The sequence below is a fragment of the Chrysemys picta genome, chromosome 4 (genome assembly GCF_011386835.1).
Source record: "Chrysemys picta bellii isolate R12L10 chromosome 4, ASM1138683v2, whole genome shotgun sequence".
In the NCBI taxonomy this organism is placed as follows: Eukaryota; Metazoa; Chordata; order Testudines; family Emydidae; genus Chrysemys; species Chrysemys picta.
This window is the reverse complement of record NC_088794.1, coordinates 114,476,624-114,503,599: the sequence shown is the minus strand read 5'-3', so window position 1 is coordinate 114,503,599 and position 26,976 is coordinate 114,476,624. Positions and strand designations below refer to the sequence as shown.

At 48.7% G+C, this 26,976-nt stretch overlaps 2 protein-coding genes across 2 annotated transcripts in view; one reads left to right on the top strand and one right to left on the bottom strand.

Annotated features, from left to right (window-relative positions):
- ANGEL1 (angel homolog 1) overlaps positions 1-26,976 on the top strand; it is a 137,304-nt gene that overhangs the window by 81,600 nt on the left and 28,728 nt on the right. The gene's annotated exons all lie outside the window — the stretch shown is intronic.
- VASH1 (vasohibin 1) lies at positions 3,831-25,914 on the bottom strand. The gene is made up of 7 exons (XM_024102371.3): positions 23,305-25,914; positions 16,744-16,832; positions 14,931-14,987; positions 13,717-13,791; positions 12,156-12,537; positions 11,487-11,599; positions 3,831-10,843 (listed from the first exon to the last, which is right to left on the bottom strand). The coding sequence occupies exons 1-7, from the start codon at positions 23,566-23,568 to the stop codon at positions 10,771-10,773; spliced, it is 1,053 nt and encodes a 350-aa protein (XP_023958139.1). The 5' UTR covers positions 23,569-25,914; the 3' UTR covers positions 3,831-10,770.

Here is a 26,976-nt window from a genome sequence, read left to right as displayed (position 1 = left end):
CTGCATAGTTTTTTGCTGGATTATGAATGGGCCTGGAATCTAAACTATGGAAACAAAACTATGGGGGGAAGTAGAAGGGTAAGAATATCTTTTATTTGTTGAAAGTGAGGGGAGGGAGTAAATGGTGAGGGGATCAAGAGAGTTCTGCTGTCATCCTCTGATGGCCTGTAGTGCTGAAGAGTCTCAGGGCCCTTTTATCTCTGAAGACTAGAAAGTTTTGGGTGAGTGTGCATGTTGCTTGTTATGAACTAGTTCGTCTGGGCCAGGGAGGCATGTTTATGGTAGCTGACTGCATTTGCTAGATGACAATTTAGATTGTACAGCAGCTTTTAGCATACTCTTACCATCAAAATGGGACATGTTCAGAGCTGGATTCTTTCACCTCCCCAAAAACCCAAGTCACTTATCCCTTCACCATTTAGTAAATGATATGCCTTGCAAACCAGCTGCCACGATCACATTACTTTTGAAAGAGAGAGACAATATAAAAGGAAAAGGAGAGAAATTTGGAACTATTAAATGAGCTCTGGCTCATGCTTGGGATCTTTCATTCTCTATCCCTCTTCTTTTAGGAATCTGGCCTAGCGATAGCTTTCACAGGTGTTGACAGGACTGCCAGGTCCTGTCAGGACAATGGTATATTTCTGCAGCAACTGGATTTAAGCAGTTAGAAATTATGGGAGTGTTCTTGAGTTCATAAGAAGTTCCTAGGTTATTGGCATAATGAGTCTCTTAAGGTACTCAGAGATATCAGGGCCATGTCTACAAGCAAATATTGTAACCACTCTAAACCCCATACTTGATTTCTTTGTTAAGAGGAGAAGAGGAACATAAAGTGGTGAGCAAATGCGAAGGAACTCTGGAAACAAAAGGAAATGACACATACACACACAAAAAATATTGGGACAGGTAATAGTTTCCATGACAGACACACTTACTGCTGCAAGAGCATGTTCTCCATAGCCTTTTCCTGACACAGTGGAGACAACACAGATTACTTCTAGTTCCCATTGACTATCTTTCTCTAGATTTCTGCTATGGCTGACTAATTTTACCCTAGGAAAGGTCTTTTTGAAAAAAATAGTTTAAGTAAGGCCCTGTCTACCCTGGCAAGTTTCTGCGCTGTAATTCCTGAGGTGTACCCACTGCCAAGCCACTTAGTATGCAGAAACTGTGCGGTTGTAGTGCTTTTAAAAAAAACACCCTGAGAGGCGTATAGCTTTCTGCGCCGGGGCTACAGCGCTGCGGTGCCAGTGTAAACACCGTGGCAATTACAGCGCTGCGATTGGCCTGTGGGAGGTGTCCCACAATGCCTGTTCTCACCTCTCTGGTCATTGGTTTGAACTCTACTGCACTGCCCTCAGGTGACCAACCATCATCCCCACCCTGTAAATTCCTTTCCAAATTTGAAAGTCCCCTTGGTATTTGCTCAGTGATGCGTGCAGTGGTCTCAGCACATCGTTCCAGGTGGTCATGCCTGCCGAGCTGCTGGACCTCATCAGCATTTGGGGAGAGGAAGCTGTGCAGTCCCAGCTGCGCTCCACCCATAGGAATTATACCTATGGACAGATTTCACGATGCATGATAAAAAGGGGCCATGACCAGGACATATTGCAATGTAGGGTCAAAGTGAAGGAGCTGCAGAACGCCTACCACAAGACGCGGGAGGCAAACCGCCACTCTGCTGCTGCGCCCATGAGCTGCTAGTTCTACAAGGAGCTGAACACAATACTCCGGTGGTGACCCCACTATGAAGGCCTCTGTGGATACTTCACTGGCTCATGTGCCAGTTGAGAGTGGACCGAGCCAGGAGGAGGAAAACTTGGACAAGGATGTGGAGGGGGACCCAGAGGCAGAGGATGACTTGGAGGCCAGAAATGAATGCAGCCAGGACCTCAGTCTCTGCCTGCATGCTTGTACCATGGGTTTTAGTGAGCAGCCATCACTCAGAGCTGCCCTCCCTCTCCTGCAGATATATTTTGGGGGAGAGAACAATGATTTCAATAAACTTATTTAGAACGGGTGCAGGAAACTTCTTACCAAGATTGAACCATTTTAAAGCAGTTCAGAAGTGGTGATTGTGCCTACTGGATTTGGGAGTGCCCTTTTAAAGTTTTGTTTTACTGTAGGAGGAGTATATAAGTCTCTAGGGGTGCAGGAGAGAGATGGGAGCTTGCAGCCCTTGGCTTATCTGAGGTGGGGGCTGCTGCTTGTCTTGATGTTATCAGCTCTTAGTTCGACTGGCTTAAATTCTTTGTTTGCTGTAACCTGGGAGGAGAACCCTAGAACTGTGCAGATCCTTTCCTCCATACAGAAAAGGCTTTTCCTTCATGGCCAAGTACATTGGTGTGAAATTGAGTGAGAACCCTAGAACTGCAGCAGTGAAGCTAGGAACTAGTAGTAGCAGCTTGTGAGCTGGGAGGGGGTCAGTGGTTGGACAGTAGGATCTTGTGGACTGGGACTGCCCATGTTTTAATCCCAGCTGTATAGCCTTGGGCAAGCTTCTTCCTTCTTCTCTATAAACTAACATTCAGCCTGACCTATCCTGCATGGATGGGTGCAAAGAGGTGTGTGTGTGTGTGGGGGGGTGTTTCACAAAGAGGAATGGGTATTGGCAGCATGAGGTGAAATGGCACTGCAGATGGCATTTACAGCAGCTCCCAGCTCTGCTTTTGAAAGGTCTTTTCTCCTAAGATCTTGCGAATCTTGAATTTAGTTGTGATGGGGGAGGGGGAATGCTGTAGTAGTTCCATTCAGCACAGGAGGCAAGTGATGTTTGCCAGTGAGTTTGCTATAAACAGAGCCCTGCAAATCTGCAGATGTAGATATCCACAGACCATGTTTGTGGATACAAATTTTATACCCATGCAAGGCTCTAGCTATAAACCCTTCCTATGCTAGAAGCATGGGCCTGAAGGTTTATGGTGAGAACACCTGAGGGATGAAGGACAAAGCCATTGCTTGGCAGGGGGCTTGTTACCATTACTTTTTAATATTGTAGTAAGGCTTCCTTGTTGATGCAGAGCTTATTTCAGCTCAGAAGGGCCACTGCAAGTTCCATCTTGTCCTGCTGGACACAAAGCAGGAAGACCCCATGCGGTATCTCCCCATCTTTCACTCATGTTCCAGCTTTAAGTCGTCTTATTAACATCTCCATGTGCTCATGTATTGCTGTTACTCAGCTCTCTACAGTTAAACAATACACTTTGTATAAGACATACTAAATAAAGTTGGATCTTCCCTCAGGGGGAAGGGAGTGTTTTGCAGCTGCCTTCTTAGGCTACTGTGTATGTTAAGAAAGAATCACCAGAGCGACTGAGCTGGTGAGGACATATGCTTTAGAGAGCCTTGGCTGTAAGTTAGAACTCTAAGTTTGGTCAGTACCTGCTGCTCTTGTGAGGATGGCTAGCTGGATTATCTGTTGAAGAAAGGCCTGTCTTACCCACAGGAGGAGAGTTCTGCTTCCAGGCCACAGCACCCTTTGGCCCACCACATCATCTTGAAGTTTGCCTCAGCTTGAGTAGCAGTATGAAGAGAGCCTGGCTGCTCAGCTCCTTTCCTCTAGTGCTAGGACACCATGTATTTCATTCCTGCTCTCTGAGTAGGCTTTAGCTAGCATGGGCACATTGACCAACCCAGAAGATGAATGAGAGGGGAATGGTCTAGGGTTCTTTCCACTTCCCTATGAAAGCCACCTGTATTTATTCCCTTTTGGTGCTTGAATAGGATGCATGTCTTTTCCAGAGAGCTAGCCTCACCATATAGCCAGACTAGAAGTTTAAACAGCACCTGGGCTCTGGTTTTATGATCAACAATGAAATCAGAGGCAGTTTTCATTTTGTTCTCTCCACAAGGCAAGAGCTGTGCAGACAATTTTATTTTCTAATGTGAAAGGAGGAGGAAATACTGATATGATACACAGGTGCAGTTAGAACTAAATCTAGATACAGGTTCTGTGTTGACTATAGAAAAACAGACCCACAACTGGTTAATTACAAAAAAAAAGGGGGGGGGGGGAGGGAGGGACACACTTGAAACAGTCCATAAAGAAAGAAACCCCTCATTGCTTGGTTAGTTCTGAGCTGTATCAGTGATGTAATGTGAATGGTTCTGTTGCACCACAGAGTAACAGAAACAGGATAAATACTGATGTGTATGGAAGGGACTATGCAAGTCCCACTAGCACCACCTCAGCCCTGCCCTGGAGGCTAGAGGGAAAACTCTGCTCTGCAGAGGTATAGGAGATTCAGGTGCTTTCTTGGCCTAAGCTGGTTTGCTCCTGAGCAGACAGCGAGTGCCTCGGCACCACCCTTAGGGAGAGTGGTTGTGATATGAATAAACATCTGTTAAGAAGACCAGCAAGCATTTTAAACTCCCCGAGGAGCACAGCTTGGCTGCATACAGACTCCACCTTGTTTTGGCAGAGCAGGAGCCAAGCAAGAACAACAACTGACCTGAGTTGGATCACAGGCTCCCTCCTATACAGATTCTATACATTAGATACAGGGCAACAGTGCAAGACTATTAGAGCACATGGTGCTGTTTCACCAAAGCAGACTCACAAGTAAGACACAGGGTGGGGGAAGAGCATGCCCGGTTTACAGCTGTCCCCTGGATACTTCAATCACAAGGAATAAGTGCCTAAAACAACCTGCCCAAGTCAGTAGCAAGAGCCTCTGCAGTTGGATCAGGCCTACTTCTTCCTATCTAGTCCAGACTTCTGGCCCTCAGCAATGTAGGATTCTTTTCTACCCTGGGATTCCTTGGCAAATAGTAAGTGACTATTTTAGGGACACTCATGTTCCAGTTTATATGTACCACATGCGAACCAGCCTTTCAGGTGACTTATGGGGTCAGAGTCTGGTTCAGGGTTTTAGCTGCAATACCATGGCAACATTCTTCACATAAAACAGCTCTGGTAACAGCAACACAGCTAATAACTCCTTTTTCTACTACTGTGCAAATAACCTACCTCTCCTTCTCCTGCTAAACACAAACTACATCCAAGACAAAGCTCTGGAGTCATCTACTCTAAATGGCAAGGTATAGAGTACACTATAGAGATGTGCAGTACATCCGAACTGAGTGTCACAAGGGTCAGGATAATCACACCTAAATACAAAGCATTACAGATCCCCCAGCTGTGGCATACCATGAAATGCAGTAAGCCACTGCAGAGTGGTTTCAGAGCAACACTGGAGTCTCAAAAAGAACAGGAGTACTTGTGGCACCTTAGAGACTAACAAATATATTTCAGCATAAGCTTTCGTAGGCTACAGCTCACTTCTTCAGATGCATAGGTTCCACTTTATACATCTGTTTATACTCCTGTTCTTTTTGCAGATACAGACTAACACGGCTGCTACTTTGTAAACTGGAGTCTCAGAAGCCTAAACTATTGCACAGATGCTGATGGAGACCTGAGCCCTCTTTTCAGCTGTCAGCCTGGTACATTTGTACCATGCCAGAGTACCCCAGGAAGGAACCCCTTGGTCTCTGCTCACTGCCTCATTCATTTTAAGACAGTTGTAGAATTAAGTTGTTGAAGGGTGTGGAACAAGAAGCCCTGTCTACACCAGCACCATAGAAGTGTTAGGAAGAGTTGTGTTTTGAACCCAGCATTCATATTTAAAAATGGTCTTGCTAACAGGAAGTCAGTTAAGGCCCTCTCTCCGTAGCCCTGGTTGACCACATATACCAGGGCTGGCAAAACTTATTGACCCTCCGAGCCACATAAGATAATCTTCAGAAGTTCGAGAGCCGCAAGACATGCACAACCTGCCCCACAGAGCGTTGCCTGCTGGGGCACACATCTTGTGTCCCGACACCCTCATGCAGGGCTAAAGCCCTGAGACCCCCCTCCCCACAGGGCAGGTAGCTAGTAGGTGGAGAATGGGGGTGGGGGCATGGAGGGCTCCACAAGCTGCACTTTAACTGTTAAAGAGCCACATGTGGCTCACAAGCCGCAATTTGGTCACACCTGACATATACAATGCAGGTATGGTCTGGCTCACGTATGGAGGCACTTCCTCCCCCCAAAAAGCGACAGAGTCCTGTGGCACCTTATAGACTAACAGATGTATTGGAGCATAAGCTTTCGTGGGTGAATACCCACTTTGTCAGACGCATGCTCCAATACATCTGTTAGTCTATAAGGTGCCACAGGACTCTGTCGCTTTTTACAGATCCAGACTAACATGGCTACGCCTCTGATACTTCCTCCCCCAGGTTTGAGAGCTGCATGGACTAGGGAACATATAAGGAGGAGAGCCTGAAGAAGTGGAATTTAAACACATAATAAAAACATCACCATTGGGGTTTTTATAGGACCTTATTAAAAGGACGCCAAGCTAGTACTGGACAAAATCTTCTGCCCTGGATGCTATATGGTTCATGTTTTGCTCTGGAAACATTAAGGATTGATTGATTGATCCAGGCCTAATAGCTTTAAAGTCACTTTCTTACAGAGGTTTGGGATACAGTAAAAGGACCAACTTCACCCTTAAGCTACAACACGGTCCCATCTTTGAGTCTAGCAGTCAGGCTACTACTCTTGGGGCTGGAGGAAACAGACCAGGGCAAGCAGCATGGGCAGAGGAGAGAAAGACAGCATTGCTACTTAACTCGTGAATTAAGGTTATTTGGCTGTATGCCCAGGGTTTCTCATGGGAGTGGCTGGACTGCACCAATACTTTTTGCCCCTGGGCAGCAATGTCCTGCCCTCTGCTACAGTGGACTCTGAGGTGGCAGGGAAGGTGGGATTTATACTGAACTGCTCCCGTCTTGCTATATTCACCATTACAGAGTGAAGAGAGAAAGAGCAAGAGCAAAAAAGTGGAGGGGGAAAAAAAATGATCAGGTCATTTCCAATCTCCCAGCACTGCCCCAGAGTAGAGATACAGAAGCACTAAGAAGTGGTGGTTCCAAATCCAGCATGCAGGCAGCACCAGAAGACTAACGCAAGAGGTTTCAGGTAGTCCTCAACTAGGGTTACTCCCCTGAACGGGCTTATGGAAGATACAGCCACAGTCTGATGAGTTCATTCACCCTTTTCCAAGGGAGGAGCTTGACTCCTGCTGTGATCATCTATGATCTGCAGTATGATTCCAGCTTTTGTGGATCTGCATATTTAAATCAATGCAACATCTACTCTTTTATCTGTCTTGAAAAGTGGTCAGCAACAGATGCTTCAGACGAATGTAAACCCTCCTAATGCATTTAATCATGCAGCTACACCATGAAAGAGGATATTCATGTCTGGCACCAGCTGCTGAATGCACTGAAGGATGAGGAGTAAGAGGCCTTCACACATCTACCTGCCACTCATTTTTTAAAATGTATACTTAATTTTCTATACTACTGGCCTCAGTTACATTCTGCATGAACAAGCCACACAGCTTGAATTACAGGGTGGCACAAAGCATTTTGTTTCATCCAGTCTATACTGATGATCTTTTAGTGTCACTGAGCTTGCCCTTGCCCTGCTTCTGCAAAAGAACCATTAGCATGCAGCTGACTCTTCTCAATTGCACAATTCTCTCATTCTTCTCCTATCCATCTATAGAGAATCAAGGGTGAGATCCATGAAGGGACTTCCTACTCTGAGTGTCACAGTGCCTAACTTTTAGGCACCTAGAAAAAAAATCACAGTGTGATACCACTGTGATACACAAAGCCAAGTTAGGCACCAAGGCTCCTATTCAATGAACGGGGAGAAATAGGGGCCCCAGAATGAAATCCACAAGAGCCAATATGCTAGGCTGAGAGCCACTTAAGCTAGAGGTGTGTGATTAGCCTCATCTCTCTCAAGGATGAGTACCTAGCTCTGCTTAGTGATCCACAAATGGGAACCGGCCACCTGGAGTCAGACGGCTTAGGCCCCCAAGGCATTTCCTGAGGAAATGATTTAAGCACCGCCTGTGCGCCACACAAAATGGCAAGAGCTGGAGCTGCCCTGTGATTAGAGCACTCACCTGGGATGTGGGAGACCTAGGTTCAGTTCCACCTCCTCCCGGGGAGGGTGATTTGAACAGGGTCTCCCCTTCTCAAGGAATTGCTCTAATCACTGCACGAGGGGATATTCTGATGTAGCTCCCTCACTCTCCTCTCTTGAAGCTGTTCCACTGTGACTAAATAGTTAAAACAGTCATGGGGCAGAGTGAGAGAGGGAATGACTCAGTAATCCAGTGGTTAGGGCAGTGAGGTAGGAGACTCCAATTCCAGTTCTCCTACTCCAATCACTATTTTCATTATTTATGTTCGGGAGACTGGCACCTGTTACTTTTGTTAAATTCTTCAGGATTACCCACGTAATTTTGGGTAAGCAGCAATTTATGCTACCTCCCTATTCAATCTTTCTTCCTGTCACACAACATGCTGCAGAAAGGACAGATAGTTAAAAATGAGCCTGGACTGACAAACTGCAGTGATAAGCACAGAATAACTAATTGGTGGTGAAAGATTATGATTAGGCACCTGTAAGGGGTCAGTTAGAGCCCTCTGGAGCAGGGCTTTAAGGGTTAATACTGCTTCAATTGACAGAAGATATTACTTGATGTAAGGCCCCATTCGACACTACCAAAATATCTGTGGCCCTCTCATGTTACGCCAGAAAGCCCAGTTATCCACCATAGTTATAGTCTGAATCATGCTTCCAACATGCACTCAGGCAAGAAAGAATACAGAATGTTTAACATGATTTGGATACAGCGCCAGATTTCATAAATGTTTAGACACTTTTTGTAGTGTAACAGGACCGAATGTTAAACATTTTGCCATCCCCTATCTATGTCAACATGCCTCAGGCTTGACCCACTCACCCCTTGCTTCCCACCTCCCTCTCTGAATCAATTCTGCCATGAGCTACAGCACCCCGGCCAAGTTTTAGGCCACACATGCATATCTGCCAATGCTCCTCAGTTCTGACATGCAGCATGTGGACTGCTTAGCTGTGCCTCTCCTTTGAATGGAAATTTGTGAGCTGCCAAGGCTTTAGTCAGGTGGAAGGGCCAGCCCCTCTTGCTAGAGAATGGTAATCATTAACATAATTAGTGTTGTTAAGTACACTGTCAGAACAAACAGGAGCAGGATAGGCACACAGCTATGCTCCCTGCTCCTAGGACAGACCGACCACTGCAATCAAAATGGGCCAGACTGAACAGTTAGGAGAAATGGGATACCCTGGAACAGTGATTCCCCATAGACATTTCAATCTTGATTGGGCTGGTACCCTAAGTTTAACTTGGGCACGAGCCTCTGGCTTTGACTCGATGGGGCAGCACATCTCATTTATTTCTGCCCCTCTTGCCGAGCCTGAGCATGGGTTGCGCCAAAACCTCCACAGATGAAGGAAGGGAAAGAGGGAGCATGGAGTGGTAGACCAGTGCATGAAAGGGTTGGGAGCTATTACCCTACAGCAACAGTACAGCGCCCCACCTGATTTCAATCTGAGAAACATTTCCCCACCCTACCCCCAATAGCATGTTTCCTGAAAGCATCCTCTGGTGGTACCACATGGGATTTGCTGTGGCAGTGCCCTATGTGTTCCTAGAGGTAGTATGCCTCACTTTTAGAGGCACTCCAGTAGGCACTGGCCAGCTGTGGATGTAGACAAGGGATGGGGGTGAACACGGCAACATGACCACAAAACACCATCTTATTTTGCTTAAGGATTCACCAGCACATTGGCCCCTTGAGCAGAGCACTGCACTGGAGCCTGTACCCTTCTGTTTTAAGGTTGGTTCCCAAAATTCCACTGTGGCTCTGAGCATCCAGGAAAAGTAGCCCTTCCTCACAGGGTGAGATGAAGCCAGACTCTGTAAGGGGGAAGTGCAAGGTGTCACTGAGAAGTGAGTGGGGAGACACATTTTCCAACCATCCTACTGGTTAAGCACCCATCCCCACAGATAGAGCTGTCCAGCAGCCTGTTTCCACATTACAACGGTATGGGCATTTCCTGAACAGCCTGCCATGAAGGGAAGTATCCACAGCACCTCACAGGAAAGGAGAGACACACTCATCCCCCATGGAGTCAATGATCCATAGGGGGATACACTGCAGACCAGACAGAACGTTAGAGTGGTGGATTCACTGCATATGAGGCCCTCAACACCAATGACAGGTTGCATTTTCATTAGTGATGCAAGTATTAATTATTCCAGGGCTTATTCCTCTTCCCTGCAGGCACAGGGGATGGGGAAGGTGATCGTGCATTTCACTCCCTCCCCAACAAGAGTGACAGTAGCAAAACACACAGAAGTTACAAAACCAGAAATCCTTCCTTTACCAGAGACAGGGGCCTTTCCATTCCAATACCTTTCCCTCCTTCAAGCCCAGGGGCTTTGTGCTGGCTTGAGACCTTCAGCATAGAAGAGGAAGAGGCACTGTGGATAAAATGCCCCACCTGTCGTCTGTCCGTCCAAAGGATTCCATGCAAAGCCTGAGCTCTGCTTGGCCTCACTCGCTCCACCCCTCACCATGTCACAGCAGGAGCCTTCCCAAGCACCCTGCAGCACCTTCCCATCAACTGGCAGATCTGTTCTCTTAAAAACTTGTTTTGTTGAATTAAAAAGTGCTCTTCCCACGACAGGCAGGTGACTCGTCTGACCCCCAGGATACAGCTCAGGAATAGGCCTGATAGAAGTACCTTCGAAGACCAGTCCTCCATTCCCACTTCCCCTTCCCCATGTTGAGCTTGCTACAGGTGGATCCTCGTTTCAAGTGTGGCCAGCAAGGAGTCAATGGAGCCAGGCACACAAGGTGTGCCTCTCCTCACACCCGGATTTGATAACCATTGAGGTCTGGCATGGCTTTGGATTCGGCAGGCTTCTTCTCACCAGACAGCCTGTGAAGAAAGAGGGAAGTAGATATTCAGAGGCATTCTCAATTTCTCCTCTGACAGGGTAACCCATACAGATTGAGAAGTGCCAACATGAGAAGAGGAGTTTCATCCCCTTCACCAGATCCCATACTGCTAGAGTGACAGGGTGGCTCTTCTTCACCCCGCTAACTCCCGCAAGAGGCTGGAATACAGAGTGGGAAGCCCAGCACCTCCACTTGAGATACTTTCCTGGGAAGATGGATTTGGGGTAGGCCTGGAAGCAGCCTCAAAAGCACACCAGTTCTCACTGACCAATGATGTAGGTTCAGACGTCGCTTTTGGGGGTCATGTGTGTGACCCACCCCATATTAGGCATTAGATGGAGTGACCCTCCTCTACCTGCAGCCCGCCGCTAATTCCAGCCATAGTTTGAAAGTGGGAAGGCAGCAACTCATGTAGAGAAAGCAATGACAGAGCTGAAAGGGAGAGACACTGGAGGTGCGGGGGACCACACCAATGCAGCTGAGAGACATCTCCCCAGTTATGGACCATGCCAAGAGAGTTCTCAGAAATCTACTTTATCCAAGGGTGTGAGGGGATGGAGGGGAAATCCTATAGCACGACTGAGAAAGATCCTCCAAACAAGCCATCCACCAACCCCACTCACCGCCTCTCCCCACGGCTGTTGCGGCGGTGCGGACTGGACTGGACCCGCTGTGGGGAGGACACATCTTTCTTCCTATCCTTCGTGGGAGATGGTGGCCCTGTTCCTTTGCCGATCTGCAGGAGGAAAACAACAAGGTGGGAGAGAAGCCATGGCTAGCAGTTGCTGGGGAACACAATGCCCAAGGTACTTCATTGTCTGGGAAGGAGTGACAGTGAAATGAAGAAAATTAAAAGCAAAAAAGAGAAGGCAGTGATGAGCATTATGTAGCTTGTACCCTGCCTTTAGAGAGTCTCAAGCACACCCTTCCACCCAAAACTTCTGAGCAAGTATGTATCTTGGCTCATCTGTCCAATGCCCAACAGGCATACCTGAAGGGACAGGATTCATATTCCCAGCTCTTGGGCAAGAGCTGTACCTCGATACACAGCATCTACACCTGCCAAATGAAGAGGGGTCTGCACCCCATTGGGGTCAGGGTCTGCAGAAAGGAGAGGAGAATCCTTACCCCCCACCCCCACCTCAACCCAGCAGGATCTGTACCTCCCAGCGTACTAGCGCCAGGATCCAATTAAGGCTTTGGCACCAAGGCTTTGGCACCAAGAACAAAATTCACACCTGCAGCCTCCAAGAGCAGCAGGCAAGTCTCCCAAGTACTTCCCAGCTTCTCACCTTTAGCCTCATGTCCCGGGCATGTCTCTCGAGCTCCTTGCGGAAGTCCTCACGGCCCAGCTTTTCCACGTCTAAAATGGAGTGCTTCCACTCAATCTGCTCCACACTGTGTGGGTCATGGGACACACAATGGCCCAGCTTCACCTTTTTGAGGACGTGCCAACAGCGGTGGTATGCCTCCTCGTAGTTGAAGATCAGCTCGCTCAGTGTGCGGAAGGTGGGCGCCTTGTACATGAGCTCCTCTCGACGGCTGATGCCCAGTGCCCCATAGCGGCCCCCAAAGTTCACTCCCAGCACAATGTGGCGGAAGTAGTTCCCTGAGAAGTGAGTTTTGAAGCTGATGGGGAAACGCTCCAGTGTGGGCATGTTGTTGGTGAGGTAACTGGCAATGTCACCCCATTCAGGAAAAAACTGGTGATGCCAAGGAAAGGAGTAAGATTCTTCCTCCCCATCCCCCAAAACATCTCAGCCAGCCTAGACTGGAAAGCAGATTCACTGCTGACGACAAGTACCCGATTGTCATCCCTGGAGACCAAATCCTGTCTATCCCCAGAGCAGGTATAGCTCCAGCCCCCCACGAGACAAGTCTACCCTGCCCTGGGATCAGAGGGATGCTCAGTCTTCACCTTCTCCAGTCTCCAAGACTGCCCACAAAGGGAAGTTATAATGGCAGTTTTGTGCTGTGTACACCTGTCCTGCTAGGAGCTGGGAGGACCAGGGCCACCATCTCATTTCACACAGAGGCCACCAGGCAAGTTAGTTAAATTGACCATCACTATCAGCCTAGGAGGAATTGGACCTGGTGCCCTACAGGTAAAACATAACCCATTCTCCTGAGCCATCGAGATCCCCAGACTGGCATTTCATAAAAGCACTGCCTCCGAAGACAACTAACTTTCCAGAACACACAGGCCAAGTAACCTAGTTTTCAAATACTTCCCCATCACTGAAGCAACTCCAATAAAGAAAGAAACGTGGCCCCAGGTGGACTCAACCTGGCAGGTCCCAGAGGAGATGTGCTTCCCAGGACGTATGTACACAGAGGGGCTGGCACAAGTCTGGGACTAAAAGCAAGCATTATTCAAGGGAAAGTCTGACAGGATCCCTTCCATGTCTGCCTGCATTGCAAAGAAAGTGCAAGGTGACATATAGTGAGTGAAACATACCCACTATGCAACGGGATTTCTAACTTGACGCTATTTCCTTCCTGTTTAATCCCCACATCCTTCTTCTCTCCCTCTCCCTGTTATGTTCAAAAGGAATAAACACTCAATCCTAAAGCGGGGGAGAGAAGTGACCCTGAAGAACTAACTCCGCTACTCGGGTTCTCTGCTTGGTCCCTTGCAATGCACCAGCAGCATGAGAGGGGCATAAGGGAGCAGGGGGAGTAGAGCCCTGAGCAGATACAAAGTTTGTATCTGCAGCCAATCCATGATCCGCAAACATGCTCAACAGATATCCACATCTGATATAAAGTGGATACCCCCAGATTTGCAGGGCTCTACAGGGGGAGAACGCATTAGGGTGGGCACACATGCATGTTTCTAAGAGGAAAGGATACATTCCCAGGATCACAGCTTCCAGGCATTTGATTGGCAGGGCCTCTTTGGTCATTTCTTTGGCCAGGTCCATTAGCCTGTTAGACAGCACAAGGGGGAGAGATGGAGGAGGAGAATTAAAGGAGTTTGCATTGAGCAAGACTGGTGAATTCAGTTGCTGGGCGGCATATATGCAGGGCAGGTTGCAAGGAGACAGGAAGACTATTAAGGCAGACAGGAGAGAAGAAAACCCTTTAGGAATATTCAAACTCAGTCTTTTGCCATTCCCTTCTAACACTGCTGCTGTGGAGTTTCCCCTCACTGAGCCAAACAGGCTCTACCCTCTATGCCAGACACTACTCTCAGCAAGTCTGGAGTCATTCCCTTTCATCTCAATGAGTATAAATCCAGAGGAACTGCATCTAACCAAGATAAGAAGCCTCAGACAGGAGGCCGAGTTCCAGAGACACTTGCTTTCTCACATCTGAGGGCAGGGAAGGGGCCTGCAGCAGATTCTGCCCTGGTTACATCATAAAATGTTTGGAATGCCCAAATATCCACCCATACGTGATGGCTTGGGCCAGCAGTATTAATGTTGGCACAACGGTTTGGTTAGCAGACTAAGAGGTCCCTAGCTGTATATGTGGAATCCAGGTGCACGAAGATGATTGACTTCATTCTGTGTACATACCTGGGGGTTTACAAGGCTCAGCAGTCTGGAGGTGTCCACCACCATCACCACCTCCTTCCTCCCCCACATATTTCTTTTTCCTTTATAAAGTTTCAGTCACCAAAAAACAGTCTAGCAAGTCCACATTCTGCACCAAATGCACTCCAGGACACTGGACAGCAAGAATTGCAGAGACATTTAGCCTTTGGGGAGCTTGTTTAAGGCAGGGCTGTGTTTTACTTCACACAAAATACCCCAGAAGCCCATGATCTAGATTATAAATTAGATGTGCTCAGAGACTGAGCAGCTCTGTCTAACAGATAGTTTACTGACTCTTGGCAACAAATCCAGCCCTCCTGCTTGAATAAGGCTAAATTATGGCTCTGACCAACTGCACCCTGAGCAGAGTCCAACCTCCTTAGGAAGGACAGAACTGTGACACTGAACAAAATCCCCAGAGTCCAGCCTGTATTCTTGGCCAGACTCAGTACAGGGGTAGCAGGCATCAGATGTGGCAAGTTCCCCAAAGAGGAAGGCAGGAGCAGGAGAAAGGCTGACAGCACTTACCCGGTCAGAGGTCTGCTCTTCTTAATTTCAAAGAACTGCGTCCCAGTATGATTGTACCTGGAGGAAAAAGGTTAAGGGGCCATGCAGACTGGAAGAGAGCTGAGAAGCCAGAGTTGCCCACATACTGCAATCTGCCTGGAGGAATCTCTTTGTACCATCAAGGTATCAGTTACCATTCTCACAGGGACCTTAGGACCCAGCAAACAAAATACCAGCAAAGAGAAAGTGGGCGTTTCCATTTGGCTATTCCTCCCACTTGCATTCTTTGGCTTGGGAGAGGAAGGAAACAGAGTGGCAATCTATTTCCCTCCCTATTCTTGCTGACAGCACATTTTCTGGTCAGCCTCCTCTCCAGCAGCACAGGCTCCCAGACCTGAACAGGGTTGAAACAATCCTCTCTTGCTGCTGCCTGCAGGGGATCATGACCAGTCTAATGATGCCAAACCTACTTTGCTTTCATGCTGGCTGGTATCTATCCATAAAACAGCACAACCCCAGGATTAGCAAAAAGGTGCTGGCAGACTCCCTTCCCACCTTGAGTCAGCTCCATATGTAGGGCCGTCCCTAGCCATTTTGGTGCCCTACACAGCCCTCCCCTCCACCCCGTGTGTGTGTGGGGGGGAAGGGTTGGCCCCAGGCCTCCGCAGGGGGGGAGAGGGGAAGGGTCAGGCTTGGGGAGCAGGGGGAACCTCCCCCCAGCACGACACGGCAGAGCGGGTTGGGTCACTCCACTTCCTGCCACCCGGTGAGTGCAGAGTGGGCCCAACCCCACACTCATGGGGCGGCAGGAAGTGGAGTGACCCGGCCCCAGTCTGCTCTGCTCCCCTGGCTCCCAGCCTTGGGGTGTAGGGGGAACCACCCCTCTGCATTCACCGGCGGCACAGCTGGGAGCTGGCAGCGTGGAGCAGGCTGGGGCCGGGTCGCTCCACTCACCACCACATGGTGAGTGCAGGCTCAAACCCTGCTGCAGTCCTCAGGGGAAAGGGTAGAGTGGGGGCGGGGCTGGGGTGGAGCAGGGGCTGGAGCAGCATGCAGCTGCATAGGGCACCAGGAAATTTGGTGCCCCAAATTTCCTGGTGCCCTATGCATCTGCATACTGTGTGTATGGGTAGGGACGCCCCTGTCCATATCCCATCAGCAAGATAAAAATGCACTTGTGTTGCACATGCCCTCATCCTCACTCCATCCCAGCACACAGAGCCCAAGGATATGTAGGAGTCTTGTTGCCAGGCCATAAACATACAGGCAGCTGTACATGGTTGGGAGTTGGTCATCCACCTGACTCTCAAAAGCAGGAATTGCTATCATGTTCTGGCCACCTAGAGTAGAAAGCACCCAGTAAAATGACTCAGCATGAAGCTCAAATTCCCCACCACCAGCACACCCAAGCTTGGCAGGGGAGATTAGCATCTTCTAATCCCAGACTTTAATCTGTCCCAGGCCCTCCCTGCAGGGTTAGGCAAGCACAATAACTACAAGGGCCTTCAATTAGGATGTTTTAAAAGGAACAACCACTTGAATTCAAGATGTCTGGTTTAAAGAAAACCTACCACACATTAGCTTGGCCCTGCTGACACACATGCTGCTGTGACGAAGGGGTTAACCACAGGAGACAATTGGGCAGGATTAGAATAAAACAGCAAAACCACTCACTGTCACAACTTCAGTTTCCTGCTTTTAGGGAACAAGTTTCATTTCCCCTTCTGGCTGAAACAGAGTGAGCTGTTCTCTTATGGTTGGCTATTGGAAGGTCTCCTTGCTTCCCCTTCCTGGATCATCATTCCTTGGTGTCTGTGATAATAGTAAAGGATACTGAAGCTCCTTGATGTAGCGTTGTATGGCTTCCAGGCGCTCAGGGATGGGGGTGGACGGCTGGAGCGCAGGCACACTCGGTATGGGAATCTGAACAGGGGAAAGCAGAGTGAGTCAGAGAGCAGACATCTTCTGAACCTGCTAGTCCCTTTGCTGAATGCACTGGCACATCACCATAGGAATTGCATTCCTCTGTAACCCAAGGAGCTAATCCCTTTTTGCTGCCCACCCGAGATATTCCTTGAGTTGACAGTCACTTCATTCTTCTATCCTCAAGTTGACAAACTGGAGGGGATTCAGAGAAGAGTGAAAAGAATAGGAGTACTTGTGGCACCTTAGAGACTAATTTATTAGAGCATAAGCTTTCGTGGACTACAGCCCACTTCTTCACAGTTATCAGGGAGATGGGAGGACTGTTTTTTAAAACGAAAAACTAAAAGAAAAAGTCTGTAGAATTTAGTTAAGTGGCAACCAAGGAGGGACACAAAATAGTCTATAAACATCTAAAGAGCATAAATACAAAGGAGAAAGAGGAGCTCAGGACAGTACACGCATCTAAGATGGAGGCATAGAATGAAGGTGTAGCCAAGTTCAGTAAGAATGCTGCAACAGCAAGAAGTATCAGGCATGGAACAGACTCACAAGGGAAGAGGTGAAAGCCCCACCTGTTGGCACTGTGAAAACTAGAAACGAATTGGGAATAAATTTGCACTGGCAGGGAGATGGACTGGATAAGGCAATAGGGTTTTTCCATCTCTAACTTCTATGACTTTCAGTTACACAACTGTGGCTATTACCCAGACTATTGCCTTGATTCTGCAGTTTTGGCCTCGTGGGTCCAGTCAAACCTTCCTTTCTGTTTACTCAGAAAGTCAACATCTGCAGCTTTGACAGCTGATAAGAGTCCTGTCTGCCCAGCCAAAACAAAAAATAAGGCTGGACTCACAAACAGGGTCAAGGAGACACTTGGTCAATGAAAGAATGGAAAAACAGATTTGGTGCGACTATGACAGGGAGAACTTTGTGCCAGAACTTCCCCAAGCCTACTAAGGAAGGTTAATGCCCTCTGCACGTGGATCCAACACCAAAGCCACAACTTTCAGTGTCAGTGCGGTTTTGTCAGTTCCGTTCTTCAGGGAACATGCAGTAACCCTCCCCTTGTATAATAAAGTTAAACTGAGACAGAGCCCTCCCTCTGATCCTTTCATTGTATTTGGTGGTGTCTGCCTATTTAGATGCAAGCGTCTCAGGAGAGAGGCTGTTTGTTTTGTGCAACTCCAACCACAGCAGTATTTACACAACAGCAGGCAGCTGTAAGAAGTTCTAGGTCTTGATTTTCTCTTGAGTATTTTGATCTCTCTTATTGTCTTAAGATTTTCCCCATAAGTCAGTTTGATGAAGATGCATTTTGTGACTGGTGTCCATTTTCCAGCACCTCTCAGGGAGACAAGCTGTGACTATACATAAGAACCAACAAAGTGTGCCAGCTGTTGTCTCCAGTAACCTTTGTAAGCAAATACCTCACTTCAGTCCCTTGCTGGGAACATGTAGAAATAGGAGCTCCTTCTATCTCAACCTCTCCCAGCAGGAGGCACTGCAAGGGAGAGGTAGAAGAGATACAAGATCCCCAACAGTTTGAGCTCCTATCCCCAGGGGAACAGGAAGCCCCCTCAAGAATGATGCAGGGAATTTGGCCGTCTCTGAAACTAATGCACGCTAGCTAAGTTGGTTTAGAAGCTATGTGATAACATACTGAGTCACAGGAAATTATTCCGAAGCAGAACCGATGAAAGTGGTAAAACCAGGGCAGGCTTAGCATTTAGCCTTAATTCATTTCTTCAGTGAGTGACTTCTGTGCAATGTTTGTGAAGAGACAAACAGCTAAAATTAACTCCCTGGGTTCTGGTTAGATACACATTATCAGCATAAGTTACTGGTTTCCTTTTAGTTTCTCCTCTCTGCTGCTGGAAACGGCTCCTCGCTGTCAGATCCCCCCCCACCGTCACTGACGAGCTACAAATCTGCTTGTTTCCACCTTTATATCTCTGCCATTTAGAATGCAAAACCTTTACAAATGCATAGACAGACCTGCTCCCTGCCTTATCACCCATGGAGCCACTGATGCTACATCAGCTCTGCAGACAGACACCACCACCACCACCACCTCTTCTACCAAAAGCAGCAAGGTTAGCAATAGGCACACTCCACAGGTTAGCAATAGGCACACTCCAATCTCAGCCCGCCCTCCCCCCCCGCCCCCCCATCTCCCTTGAGTGTTCAGCCCCTGATCTATTGGGCACTCACAGTATGCACAGATTTGTTGGCTCCAGAGAAACAGTACATCACAACTTACTAGTTCCACCTCAGATCACTGCTCTGCTTAACACACAGCATTTAGATATGTTTAGTGAAATTAAGTATAAAATTTATTTACACACCAGCATAGATATTCAAGTAATAGCAAGTATTGGAAACAAATGGTTACATATAAAATTAAATCATAACACATCCTAGAACATAGACTTAAAACTAGATACTCATGTCTTGTTAAGCAATGTTCACCCAAAGTCCAAACAGCCCTTTACAGCTGTTTGGCTGTGATCCCTCTTCCAGGAGACCAACACTGTGAGCTTGTCTCCTACATGAAGGATCCAGAGTGTTACTTTGCTTCCCAAGTTATACAAGTCCCATCCTTGGTCTTCATTCATAAACAGGACACCCACCATGCGGTTTTGTTTTTTCTTGTAGCTCTTGTAACTTTTCTACTGGCATCTGGCTCAGTGTGCAATAGACCTCCATTGGGAGGTGGACAATACACATATGACCAGACACAGAGATAAGCGTCTGTTGCCTTGGATGTGTTCCTTTCAGACAGAAGAGTATGTCATCTCCTGGTGACCTGCCTTACCTCCCAAGTGCTTAAGAACATCATTTTCAGTACAGATACAACTTGTTAAATATTATCTGTACATACATTTTATGGTGCCTGGTGGGCTCTTGGCTCTCAGTAGAGACCTCACACGCCACACACAGGTGAACTATTATGCATATATCTGACCCTGGGAATCCCTGCAAACCCTATGCACCTCCTCTGCCTGTTGGACCAAGAGGTCACTGTGTCAACACTCATTAGTTCCCCCATCTGTAAAATGGGGATAATTATACTTTATTTCCTTCATAAAGCACTTTGAGATATACACATAGAGAGTTATGAAAGCGTTATTAACTAATGAGTTCTGAGGCCTCACTCACTTTGCCACATGAGCACAAATGGGATAAACAATAGGCTTCTAAAGGAAGTAAGAGATGTTTCAGCACTTGCCCCCAACACTGCCTGCAATGGAGGGGCTAGGAGAAGCAAGGCCACAGAGATGGTGCCCTGTTGTGGCCTTAACTGAGCATTGTGATGTGGAAGTCACAATCTCACCTCAAATCAAACTGCAAGCAAATTACTAAGGTTACCTTGTGGGAAATGCCATTGATCTACTGCAGCTAGAAGAGCCCTGCTTCCTGGCTTGAAGAAGGCCGTCATCAGAAAAGTCACAAAAATGCCGTCCTAGTGTGTCACTGCATGCAGTCACAAACCCTTTTCACTACAACATTTCACTCCACTTGGGATAGAAAAACTGGACTAGTTTCCATTTCTCTACTAGTCCAACTCTCCAACTAGGATCGAAAAGGGCCCTTGCATGCAGGTGACAGACTGGCACAGCCCTGGGAAACAGCAGCGTGAAGCAAGAGTTTAGGCAACCTCCTGTAGACAATGCCAGACTACTTACCAGGATGTGCAGCACCAGTGAGCAGGAGACAACTCTGCTCTCTGTATTTTGTATTGGGTGATAATGCTGGCCAGCGATGGAACAGCCTCCCAACAGCCATATTAACATGAATTTAACAGGAGCCAACATCTAGATATTTATATGGATAATGAGATCATCTACAGGGCTTCAGGGCTCAAGCCAAATGCAAATTGACAGGAGTTATTAGGAAACTTTCCATCGGCAGATTATTCCTTTTGTGCCCCGTACCTTCGTCCATGTATCTACAGGATTCATACAGGAACAGTATGGCATCCTGCCACTGCCTTTCAAGCTGCCATCTTGTGATCTAGAATCTCAGCTTTTTTTTGCCTGCCTGAGTCTGCTATGAGAGAGAACTTGCTCTTTTCATCTCACTGAGGTGTTAACTCAGATAAATGATCAACATTGGGTAAGTGTCACTGTTGACTTGATCAGTAGTGACCTAGTTATGTAAGACAGGAAAAGAGGAAACATATTATGAAAATCTACACAGCCTACAGTGAGTGACAGCTCATTTACTTGAGAGTGTAACACCATTTTTCCCCTCCCCCAATCAGGGAGGCAAGGCTAACAAACATGGCAGAGCTCAGCATGCCACTGTGGGAGAGAGAAGCCCCAGAAGATCACATGATGATGTTTTTAAACACCTGTACAACATACTGTGATTACATCAGTGTCTCAAGGGGTGGAGCTTATTTTGTTGTCTTCCCAATTCAACCCCTAAGCATCCTGTACTGACCCTCATCCAAAATAGGATTTTGGATTAGCTAGGCCACTGGGCTGATCCTGCTATAGCAACTCCTGCATCCCTCCCAAGGCCCATTCAGCCTCAGGAACCTAATGGGCAACATCAGCCTCTCACAGGAGCCAGCCCTGCAGAGTAAACTTACAAAATATATTTTCCCCTGGAATGTATTATTGCCAGGATTCTAATCTGTTGCATCAGTTCTTCAAAGAAACTAGACCCACTTCTGTGCATCTCAATACAAATGGTGCTCAGAGACATGGAAACATCACTACAGGCAAGGATGGGCTCTTCTCATTCCCTTGCCCCAATCCTTCCTACCACATTCACCCCTCTGTATTCCCTATAAGATGCTGAGACTGATGAGCAGTGAGCCCAGATGGCAGAATGTGTTCTGCACCAGCCTCACTGAATATAGTGCACAAACCGGGCTACTACACAATGGTGCTGCAGGTACCAAAAATAGATGCTTGGCTAAGTTTCGGTCAAAGAAACACCCTCAGTGTTGATCCAGACCATGCTTAAGAGACACAGAAGAGAAACAAGGGTTGGAGTTTCAGAGTAGCAGCCGTGTTAGTCTGTATCAGCAAAAAGAACAAGGAGTCCTTGTGGCACCTTAGAGACTAACAAATTTATTTGGGCATAAGCTTTCGTGGGTAAGTCTCATGATTCAAACAGGGGACTGGACCCCTGAACTCCAACATTTCCTTACTGGCTCTGCCACAGACTTGCTGTGAGAGCCTAGGCAAGTCACTGCATCTGAAGAAGTGGGTTTTTTACCCACGAAAGCTTATGCTCAAATAAATCTGTTAGTCTTTAAGGTGCCACTGGATTCCTTGTTGTTTTTGTGGATACAGACTAACAAGGCTGCCCCCAGATACTTAATCTTTTTTGACTCAGTTGTCTCTATTTGTAAAAATGGGAATAAAGATATCTATTTCAAAGGACAGTTATAAGACAGTGAATATTTGCAAAGCACTTTCAATCGGAGGATCTAAATATACCCTAGAATTACCACTAGAAGCCATGCATATACAAAAATGGCAACCTCTACAAAGACTCACGAGGCTCACACGCAAAGGACTCAATACAGCATCAATATTAAGTTGCATGATCTTGGGTTCCCCTTTTCATAGGATTCTCAGCAGTACGGCCAGAAGAGACAAGACGTGAGATCATCTAGTCTGATTCCTTGTCGGCAACAAGTTTCCTCTACGCAAATTCTACAAGCGTTCTCTAATCTGCTCTTAATTCTGTCAGAGCCACCTTTATAGGCAGGAACCATTCCAGTGCAAAAATTCCCCTTGCTGTGGGGAAGACTGTCCCTCATGCCCAACCTAAGTATTTCCTTTTATAGCCTATAGCTTGTTCCTGGTTATAATTACTCAACTCCCACTCCTCCAGCTTTCCCCCATCTCAAGTATTTAACCAGTCATAAATCCCAGCTTTACTTTCTGTTTCTCCAAGATGCACACATTAAGTTTCCTTATTCACCAGACAGATCCCATCACCTTGTACTTTTACCAGGTTGCCCTTCTGGATTATTTTTAATTACAATCTTTTAAGAACAAAGTGTTCAGATCAATACACAGTGCTCCAGAATGCAGCTGGAGCACTGTCATCCCCTCTTTCAGGCCAGGCAGGCTGCCTCAAAAGCTAAATCCCAATTCTGTACTTGGTCTCAGAATCCTGGCTTTTCCCCGTTTGCTCTAAGGTTACTGGACATGTGGCTTTTTGCATCAGCACAAACAGTATCAGAACAATTAAATGGAAAAACTCTATTAAATCAAAGCCCAAATCCCGAGCAGCCCAGGACAGAGACTCTCCCCCTGATATGGAATCCCAATACTTTACACCCTTATAACTGTTTCTGTTGAGTGAAACCCCCACAACAGGATTATTGATCTGAATTTCCATGTTATATAATACAATCCCAGCTTCTCTACCATTCTCTGAGTGGACTGTCTAAAGCCATGTCATTTGATTTATTAGTATCAGTTCTTTCAGGAATTCTCACCTTGGGTAGGTCTGTGGCTCGTCGAATTCTTTGAGCCACCATTTCTCCCTCAGGGTGGATCTTGGCCACGTGTCTCCACATTCTATCCCAGGTGGGCTCATCAATGGGTAGCCCTCCTCGGTTCACAAAGAAAGGAACTCCACCGTCTCGCAGATCTTCATCACCATCATCTTCGGGCTCCTCCTCTCTCTGAGTTGCCTCTTCGCTGGCCTCAGAGTGCTTGGTGGCAGCAGCGCCACTGCCCCCCGTTTTCCCCCCCGGCATCCCAGTCTGCACTTTGGAAATTGGTGGATTACAACACTATGCCCACTACCCCCCTCAGCCTGCCAGAGACAGAGCAGCACATGGCAGCCTGAGTGCAGAGGTCCTTTAAGGAAAAAAGGGTGTGGCTCATTCACATAAGAACAGTGCAGTATCAAGGTATATTTTACCCAACAGGAGGTTGTTTCCTCAGGTCAAACCAGAAAGAAGAGTCAAGGCAGGGCCCAGATAAAACAAACGAAGTGGCCTAGAGACATACCATAGATAGATTTTTTTTTTGTTCTCCCTCGATCGAGCAGGCAGAACCGGACAGGCGCAGAACAATGAAAAGGTCCAGTTATAAAACAGCAAGGACAGCAGGGGGCTGTATATTCAGATCAGGCCACCCCCCCCACAAAAGAGAGAGGCTCCACTGACCTAGTAAGAGATTGGCAGTTACAATCAGTAGGAGCAGATTGGTGAAGTACTACACCCAAGCAGAGCTAAGGGGCAGGACACACACCTGACTGACAATAGGCTCATACCACCTCAAAATATTTGTCTCGGTGAAGGAAAATTAACCTGCTAGAGACGTTGCCTGCCAGTCACCGGGGAAACTGCAGCCACCCTTAGACAATAAGACCATTAGACCCAAACAAAAGCGAATGGCCACAAAATAAGGCAATGAGCCCCCTAGGCTCTGTTCGCTCCAGGAGCAAGCCGGCCCAGGGGCAGTTCTGGATACCCGCCTCAAATGCCATCGCCGCTTTCAGTCTAAGCTCCTGCTTGTGCCTGTTGAGCTCAGGAGGGGTCACAATGCAACGGGGGCCGGCGACCAGGGCCGGCGAGGCTCCGGCCCCCCTGCCGGGGCAGGAGGAAGCTGTTGCCAGCTGCTAGAGCCGGAGAGCGGAGGAAGCGCAGTCCTGGGGGTGGCTCTTGGTGAGGTTGCCGGACAGGAGGCTACAGAGACCGGGGAACAGGAGACAAAGGCCCAGCGTCCCCTGGCTGCCGCTGCGAGGAGAACCGGCTGGGCAGGGGGCTGCGGCAGCTGCTGCATGCGGAGTAACAAAGCCCCCGTCCGAGGCCGTCCCGGGACCGCTGATGTCGCGGCTAGAGCCCAGGCGACACCTCCGCCCCGGCTGCCCCAGGCGCGCGCTGAGCTCACACGCCCGCGGGCTGAATCGAGCGCTGCCGCCGGCTCCGCTCCATGCCCGGAGTCAGAGAGACGCTCCCCGCGCATGCGCCCCTCCCCCAGGCGGCCCCGCCCGGTTAAAGGGACAAGAGAGCCCCCAGCCGGGCCGTATTGGCGAACCGGGAAGCGGGCGGGCGACGGAGCGGACCTGGGAGGTAGGAAAGGGGAGTCTCTTCTCCGGCTCTGTCCGGAGCGTTCCCCGGGTGCCCCGGAGCGGAGCCTGCCTGCCTGCCTGAGAGCGATGCGCGGTTCTTCCACGCCTGCCCGCCCGCCCGCCCTCGCTACCGGCTGCTGCTACCGCTTAAGGCTACTACAGCACAAGAGCCGCGCTGAGGCAGCCGGCTATTGCTGCTGCACAGGAGGAGGGGAGGAGGCACACACACGATTGGCAGCCCTCCCCTCCCCGGCACCCACCAGGAGGAGACTCCGAGGGGAGGGGGCGTCGGGCCGGGAGACATCTGGAGTAGACCTCACTCACCTGAGCAGCCCCTGGGGCTTCTGTGAATGTCTGACCCTGTGATCCGCCCCCCTCCCCTGCAGTCATCGCTCCTGCCCCATGCTGGGACAGGGGCAACCCCATCCCCCATGAGGCTAGGATGAGGGACAGCAGGCTGTAGCAGGGGAGGAAGGAAGCCACATGTAAAGGCAGTCCCCTCCCCCCCAGCACTCACCCACCACAGGGGAGGCAAGGGGGGAGGCTTCCTGGATCTGAGCAGCTGGGGCTTGGGTGAGTGTTGTGACACCCTGCCCCTCCCACCCCCCACCCCCCCGCAGCTACCACTTCTGCTCCATTCCCCACCCCCAGTGAAGCTATGGTGAGGGGCAGTAGCAGGCGAGGAGGTCACATGTGATGGCCGCTCCCCCTGGCACCCACCATGGGGGAGGTGAGTGGGCTTCCTGGACCTGAGAGGGGCCCTAGGAGCATATGTAGTGACAGTGGTGCAGAGTGAGTGTGCTGTCCGGGGGAGGGTCCAGAGCTTGCTGCTGAAGGGGGAGTCCTCTCTGGCCCTAGCCCTGGGGCAGCCTGCCTGTACCCCAAGCTCCTCATCCCCGGCTCTGCCCCACCCTAGAGCCTTTGCCCTCAGAACCCCAGCCCTAAGCCCCCTCCTGGACTGTGAACCCCTTATCCCCAGCCCCACCCCAGAGCCCTCACCTGAGGGGAAAAACACGCTACTTATATTTGGCAGTCAGTTTGGGGTATGATCGTGTTTAGCACAATACTTGATTATTTTACACCCTTTCAAGTATATAATTGGTTGAAGCAGCCGAGTGCTGCTTCTGACTTTCCACTTTTAATTGGCCCTTGTAATCTTGTGGCACCGGCGCACTGTAGCTTCATTTTATCCCAGCAACAAATTCTTGATTTGTAGGATCAGTAATAATCAACAATGGATACATTTTTAATAAAGTTACCCAGAGAAAAAGAAGAAAAGGGTAATTCATCAAGTGACGGCCTGAGTTCAACACCCAGCTTTCAAACTGAAGTTATACAAAAGAAAGATGCAGCAAATCTACAAGATAAGAGTTTTCAGCAGTCTTGGCTATCAAGATTTAAGTGGTTGGAGTACAATAGCGAATTAGAGCTTTTTGCTCAGTCTGCAAAAACTGTTCTGAAAAGAAGATCTTAATATTTTCTACAAAGACCGAACCAATGTTCATTTCATCCAGATTTCAAGCTTGGAGACATGCACTGCGTGGTTTTACATCACTTGAAAAATCCCCCTGTCACAAGGAAGTGGTAATGAAATATGCTGCTTTGCAATTTCCAGCAGGGCCCTCCACCAGCATACGGGGGCCCCCCACCCACAGTCACTGCTCTTGTCCAGCGTGGGGCAGGGGGTAGCCCCACACCCAGTGAGGCTACAGTGAGAGGCAGCAGCAGGGGAAGAGGTGCACATGTGATAACAGCCCCCCCCACCCCACCCCAGCACCCACCACAAGGGAGGTGAGGGGCTTCCTGGACCTGAGAGTGGCCTTAGGAGCACATGCACTGACAGTGGTGCAAGGTGAGTGTGGTGCAGGGGGGAGGTGGGGGCCCCTCCCCTGGAGCTTGCTGCTGCCTGCGGGGAGAGGGCTGGGGGGAGTCCTTCTCTCTGGCCTGCCTGCACCCCAAACTCCTCATCCCCAGCCCTGCCCCACCCCAGAGCCCTCATCCCTGCACCCCAACCCTCTGCCCTACCCCTGAGCCTTCTCCCACACCCCAAACCTCTCATCTCCACCCCACAGTCCTCACCCCTGCA

Bases quoted from the DNA above. Each gene is read 5' to 3' on its own strand.
- VASH1 (XM_024102371.3), bottom strand. From the start codon at position 23,568: ATGCCGGGGGGGAAAACGGGGGGCAGTGGCGCTGCTGCCACCAAGCAC. The intron at 16,833-23,304 runs GTGAGAATTCCT...TCCCCTGTTCAG, and splicing joins GAGCCACAGACCTACCCAAG to ATTCCCATACCGAGTGTGCC. The intron at 11,600-12,155 runs GTGAGAAGCTGG...TTCCTCCTGCAG, and splicing joins CCCGGGACATGAGGCTAAAG to ATCGGCAAAGGAACAGGGCC.